The 6,746-nt window shown below is 40.1% G+C and overlaps 1 protein-coding gene across 5 annotated transcripts in view; it reads left to right on the top strand.

Annotated features, from left to right (window-relative positions):
• The first annotated feature begins 1,305 nt into the window (after positions 1 to 1,305).
• STXBP5 (syntaxin binding protein 5) overlaps positions 1,306 to 6,746 on the top strand; it is a 248,540-nt gene continuing 243,099 nt past the window's right edge. For 2 of the 5 annotated variants that reach the window (XM_075203588.1, XM_075203586.1), the window contains exon 1: positions 1,307 to 2,073. In XM_075203588.1, the coding sequence (XP_075059689.1) occupies positions 1,939 to 2,073 (135 nt within the window). In that variant the 5' untranslated portion in view covers positions 1,307 to 1,938. Of the gene's footprint in view, positions 2,074 to 6,746 lie in introns of all 5 variants that reach the window. The other 3 variants (XM_075203587.1, XM_075203590.1, XM_075203589.1) reach the window with 3 other exon arrangements.

Genomic DNA, 6,746 nt, shown 5'->3' with positions numbered 1-6,746 from the left:
CTCGGGCATTCATTCCGGCACCCGGAATGGATGACTAAGGTACTTGGACATCCATTTCAGCAGCCAAAATGGTTGCTTAATGTACTCAGAGATCCATTCCGGCACCCAGAATGTATGACTAAGGTCCTCAAAGGAATAGACGGTTAGGGTACTCTGAGCCCCATTCAGGCAGCCGGAATGAATGGTTAGGGCTCTCTGAGCCCCATTCTGGCAGACGAAATGGATGGTCGGGGTACTCTGAGCCCAATTCTGGCAGCAGGACTAGATGGTTAAGGTACTCGCAGACACATTCTTCCGCACAAAATGTATGGTTCAGTAACTCAGACCCCCATTCCAGCACTCGGAATGGATGGGTAAGGTACTCAGAGCTGCATTCAAGCAGATAGATAGATATTGTCGCTATCCATTCTATCTATCATATATATATATATATATATATATATATATATATATATATATATATAAGCGCTATACACATTACAGTGAACATACTGTATCTGTGTAGCAGAACAGAATGCCCTATACAGGGAGAGAAAACACTGCAAGCTTCACTCAATACCCCAAGCAGCAGAGAGCGGTGTAGGAAGCTAATTTATTCTGGCAGTACCGGCTTTTACCTAATCCCAGTATGTCACGATAATCCCTGTCTCCGTTTGGCATGTGAATTACTCTACAAGTCCCAGCATGACCTACAGTTCCACTACAGCTGGAAGACATACTGCAATCAAGTTCCTGACCGGTCAGAATCTCGCAAGCCATGCTGGGATTTGTAGTTCTACAACATATGGACAACAAACTAAGCAAACCAGTGGCTCTCCAGGTGTTCTGCAACTACACCTTCCAGTTTGATTTACAAGATACTGTCAGGTCCTAAAACATGGGCAACTATACACTTCGCTATATGAGGGAAACACGGTATATCCACACTGCACACCTGGCTAGCTACCGATATCTGTGGTAACAAATAGTAAATACAAATGTGACATAATATAAAACAAAAATATATTCGTGTAGAGAAGAGAGACAGCCGTAATAAAGACGGTACAAGGCATAAGGAGGACCTAGTGTAGGCGGGTATCTCTGTGACAGGGGGACAGGCTGAACACAGTCAGTCAGGTGTAGCTGAGCAGACGTCAGTGACACGGAAAGAACTGCAGCAACAAGCCCATAGACAGTGTCATGGTCTAATCATTGCACCGGAGAAGGTCATTAAATGATAAAATATAAACGTCTGTGCTTAACATGGAGTCTAAAGGATTGAGAAACAGGAAAATGTGACAAGGAGGGAAGGGGAGGGGTATAAACGGAGCAGAGAGAGGAAGGAAGGGGAGGGAAGAGGAGCTTGTGGCTGGCTGCTGTCATTTCCAGTGCAGCATAGGCAAGAGACAGGGATACTCATATACAAATACCCAGACTGGTACATCTGTACACTCAACCTGGGTAAAGAGGGGCACTCGCATGTCTCCTCTCACCCCAGAGAGAGAAGCTGCCAAGCAATCGGATTTATGCATTAAAAGAACTATCCGTGGATTTATTTCCTTCTAATCCATCTTCCTTGTTGCTCCTTTATTTAGATATTTTTCCTGTTTTTAGTATCTTTGGCTGAGTGAGCGGTTTTCTCGTTTGGACAACACGATAACCCCTTAAGAGATCCAGTCCACCCTTTGCTTCACCAGCTTGTTATCTGTAGCTGTCCCTCCTCTCCAGCACAGATCACCTGCAGCACCCCCTCCCTCTTCCCCCCCAGCCCCAGGGGCCAGGACCCTCCTGTGTGTGGGCTGCCCATCAGCCACAGCAACACACAAAAAAGGGGAAAAGGAGAGAAGGGAGGAGGAGAGGAAAGGTGGGGGGTGAGAGGAGAGTGGGATCTGGAGGAGGAGGTGGTGGTGGCGGTGGAGAAGGTGGTGGAACAAGAGGCAGAGAAGGGAAGCGGTGACCATGAAGAAATTTTACATTAGGAAGGTGCTGGCAGCCGCTTCCTCCTCCTCTTCATCGTCTTCTTCATCCCAGCCTGGAATCAAGGAGGTGGACATCCCGGAGAACCTCCAGTCCGAACATTTCCAGCTCTGCAAGGTGAATTGGGATGAGTACTATTTATTACTAGCATTGTCATCTCCTGCAATAAGCCCTCCCCCTGTGTATATCTGTAACATCTATCTGCATGCACGACACAGACTTAACACTAATACAGTATGTGAAGGCAAATTAGACTTTTATATTGAAATACTGTGTATCACACAATGCCCACTCACCTTCCTACATCCTATCATCTCTAGGAGCAGGAATGCTTGTCAGTACTGTATATAACATGGCATAGGCCATTTCATGAATGTGCATATTTAGAAGCATGCAAGTACTGGGTATAGTTTTATCCCCACTATTTGAAGATTACCAGTATGTTGTTACCTGCAAGAATGTTTACAATTTACACTCTACTACACATGCAGTGTTCATGTTATATTATGCAGGTTACAACATAGACCAGTTGTAGTTATCATGGTTCTATCCATGTTATAGAGATACATGATTTGTAGTGCATACTTGTATAGTGTATGGCCATTAATATATAATTTAAGGCATTAACTATATGTGAACATCTTTTCATATATATTTTCAAAATGAAAAACTGTAGGCTTTCCTCATGTTTAGCTTTTTCAGATTGTCTTGTCCTCGTGTGGCTTGAAGGGCATCTGGGAAAGCTCTGCACCATTTATAATTCTTTTTGGGTTGTGTTTCCTGATATCAAGCTCCCCCCACCTTGTCAATTCTTCTGCTTCTCTCTCCTCATCTTGTCAATTTCACAATTCTCTGTCAGCTGTTGTTAAGGCTTTTCTATTAATTTGTTAGGTTTTGCTCAATTCCTTCTACCATTCTTATGAAACCTATTCTCTACCCAATGCAATCAGCACCAACTTGCAGATTGTTTTGTGTTGTATTAATAATCAGTTTTTTTGGTAATTCTCAGCTTGTACCTGTACAGCCACAATATAAATGTGCTTATCTCTTTTCCCACACCTTTTGCTAAGAATACTATGTTGTCTGATCTATTTTGCAGGCTTTTCACAGTATATGAAAAGAGCAAATGTTGGTGGGGGATGATGATTGAGTCTGTACTTTACATAGATGTGACATCCCAGGCCTCTGCCATTTAGGCTGTAAATTACTAGGATGTGACATCTGATTGCACATGGTGTCTATATAATGCATTGTGTCTGTTTCACCAGCTGCCCACTCTTATTAGTTTTGCAAATTTTGGTAATTCACCTAAATACAAACACTTGTGGCCTAGCTCTAGTTTTCCTATGGTCAAACGCACTTGTACTAGTGTTGATGGTGATCCAATATTTAAAGTCAAATGAACATAGTATTAGAAGTAGTTGCAAATTGGGATATTTAACACTGTAGTTTATCTAGCAAACATACCTGCTCAAGAAGCATATTGCTGTTAATATCCTATGTGTGACTTATTTATATAAAAGATATATATTTGTACACACTATTCAAAAATAGATCAAGGCCCTCGGCATCATTGCCAGTAAAATATATTTTATTATAGTGCATGTATTGATATATTCATTTGTTCATCTAGTTGATGTGTATGAAGGTCATTGTATGCCCCTTGTAACTACCACATCTCTATATAGCTTATAAAAATTCTTATTGCAATGTTGAATGGACACTGGTGTGTCCCTGCAACATGCATCTCTCATATGTATTTTTTTTGTCTAGCAAATGCACTGTATTTTTATATATATTTTTAATTTTTTTCCACGATGGTGGTTTTCATTAGGCTTTATAAAGTACACACATTTAGCTGATTGCACACCTTCTAAAAACATATAAAAATTGTTTGCATTGATCAAATCAATGCAAATGACACATAGACTGTGTCCCAGAGCTCCTCATTTGGAGCTGGTGGATTTTTAGCTGAGATTTACAGCTACAAAAGAGCAGAGTTTATACCAGAATAGAATTGGGATTAGGGAATAAATTGGCTTCTCCTACATTTCTATATATATCTCACCAGCACCTATTTCCCAAGTGCTCCACCTGGCTGTTTACTTGCCATCCGGCTCTTGGAGTCCAACAGTCCTATTATAATAGAATAAACCATTGTTTCTCCTGATTTAACAGGCACTATGTGTTAGACCACTGACCACCAATCTGACCAGTCCTGACAGGTGTGTGCAATAATGTCCAACTTTTTAAAATATTATTGCAAGGTATTACAACTTCCCCCACTCGGCTACCTCTAATGCCACCTGGCAATTTTTTTTTTATTTTTTTTAAACCAGGACTGGAAATTGAAGCTTTAAAGTAGAACTCTAACCCTAAGCTCCTCCCAAAACAATGTTGTAGATTGTAAGGGCTGTTCTTTCTTGTTGATAATGAGCACAGCTCTGTTTATTTAGACAATCATTCATAAATTAATTGCTATATATCAAAGTCCATTCTATATCCCAAGTCACTGACTTGTATGATTACAGAAGTTCCTTTATTTATTTTGTGCCTCAATTCACATTGTGCATTTTTAGCTTTTCGTAAGTAATACTAGTTTTAAATAGTGACTTCTGACTTCAGCATATGCAGATTATACCACTTATCCACCTTGCCTGCCAGTTTCCTTGTTACAGGATGGTGACTACTGATCATGTGACTGTGTAGGGTGGCGCAGCAACTCTCTCAGTGCAGCCATACAGAGCGAGGGCCACGCTTCACTGAACAAGCAGATATCAGAGCAGTTCATAGGAGACAAGTCCCAGGCCCCAACGGAAGTCACATGATCCACAATAGCATTAGCAAGTACAATGCTACAGCAAGGAGACCAACTTGGGAAGCTCTCTGGGTTCTGTCAGCCAGTGACGTCCAGGTGGATGGGTGTTGGGTGAATTAATATTACCCAGTATCCTGCTGGCACCTCCCCCTAAGTGCAGACTACAAAACAGGGTTCTCCTGTAACTCCAGTCACCAGGGCCAGAAGCGAGCAAGTACACCCTGGCAGCTCAGCTTGGAGGCAGAGTTGGGCTGACAAGCAAGATTGCTCAGGCTGGGTTAGTTTGCATGTCAGTTATACTCCTCTGTGGTCTTGAGGGAAGTCTATCCAGCATAGGGGGGATTCAGTTCCAGTCAGAGCCTTGCATGATGAGACTCCACAGGATGATTGGGTACTAAAATATTGCTGACTTTTATTTCTAAAGAGCAGCAGATTTTTAGATGCTTTAATAGCCAGAATGTGCACAGGCACACATCACGCAATGCTCTGTTGGGACTACTCTCACAACTGAATTTCCCCCATAGTGCACAGGAAAAAAAAAAATTCTCCAAGGTGATCAAGACTCTGTCTAGTAAAACAAAAACTGCTAAAGGACCTGATGACAAGTTTGCTTCAAGTAATACCTGTGTATGTTTCAATATGTATCGCCAATATTTGTCTCTTTCTTATATATAAATGATTGTTGCTTTGAGTACCTCATTAAAATATTAAACTTTTTTTTTTATAAGGAATTATGCACCCCTGTAAATCCTTATGGATATTAGAAGTGACCTTGGAATAAAAGCACTCAACCTACTGCCTCTGCCTTTATGTGGTCCTTGGACCTCCTCTGTGACTTCTAAGATCCTACCCCATGTATAATTTAGTAAACCATTTCATTTATCCAATAATTCATTGCTCAGTATATACACTGTAGAACTGTTGTAATCAAAATACTAATTTTTAATTTTCACGTATATATTAAATGGCTTGCTGACAATTTAAAATGTTGTACATAGCTCCACTTTTAATCATTCTGGTAACATCAAATGTAAAAATAATTTAAGTAAACATTGTTATGACTCTTGACCACAATAAGAAACAAAAGTTGTTTTCAAAGCTGCCTGTAGATGAGAACCTCTGTCCTCTCTAGAATCTGCCTGTAGCTAATGTTGGGTGCAGATGATGGCATTGCACCACTTGTAATGTAACATGATTTGTCCAGGAGCAAATCTATTTTTTTTTTTTTTTTATTATTTTTTTTTGCATTCTTAATGAGCCGGACCCTCTGTCTGAAATATAATGGAGAGATCTACAAAAACAGATGGTATAATTGGATCTGCATGCCCAAAACAAAACGTAATGAAACCAAAACGGTCACAGCAAGCAATTACAACTGGATAAATAAATGCTTGTTGGAATAATTTTGATGTCACTAAGATAAAATAATAGGTGAAAATGAAAAGATGTGTGGTGGTCACTACCAAATCTGTAATGTGCAATGTACAAATGCATAATACAAAAATGGCACTCTCAATGTTCCAAGGAACTTTAGATGATACATAAGTTCCAAAGGCGTGCATCAAAAATATCCCTTGGAGGAAATGTATTGGTACCACCATTTGTATAGATACTTCAGATTGTCAGTGCGTAGACAGCCTGACACAAACTGATGGAATCCTAATTGTGTGTCGTCAGCTTCACAGTAGAAAATTTAGTTTGACAGGGGTACACACAGAAAAAGGAAAGCAAGTAAAACGTTACATCTAATCTTACAGCTAGGGAGACTAGGATGTGACAAAATATCTGATATACTTCACCCTTGTGGCTGCTGCCATTTTAAATATAATTTATAAGGAGTATATAATAAGATGGGTTTATTTTCATTGTTACATTTCTAGAAATGTGAATTAATATGGATTTATGTAATGTAGTTTGCACAGATAGCCCTATTGCTTTACATATTAGTGTTTGTAAATCTAGTTAGGTGCTG

The sequence above is a fragment of the Mixophyes fleayi genome, chromosome 3 (assembly GCF_038048845.1).
Source record: "Mixophyes fleayi isolate aMixFle1 chromosome 3, aMixFle1.hap1, whole genome shotgun sequence".
Taxonomy (NCBI): domain Eukaryota; kingdom Metazoa; phylum Chordata; class Amphibia; order Anura; family Limnodynastidae; genus Mixophyes; species Mixophyes fleayi.
The sequence above is the reverse complement of the archived record's forward strand: the minus strand, read 5'-3'. Positions and strand labels throughout refer to the sequence as shown.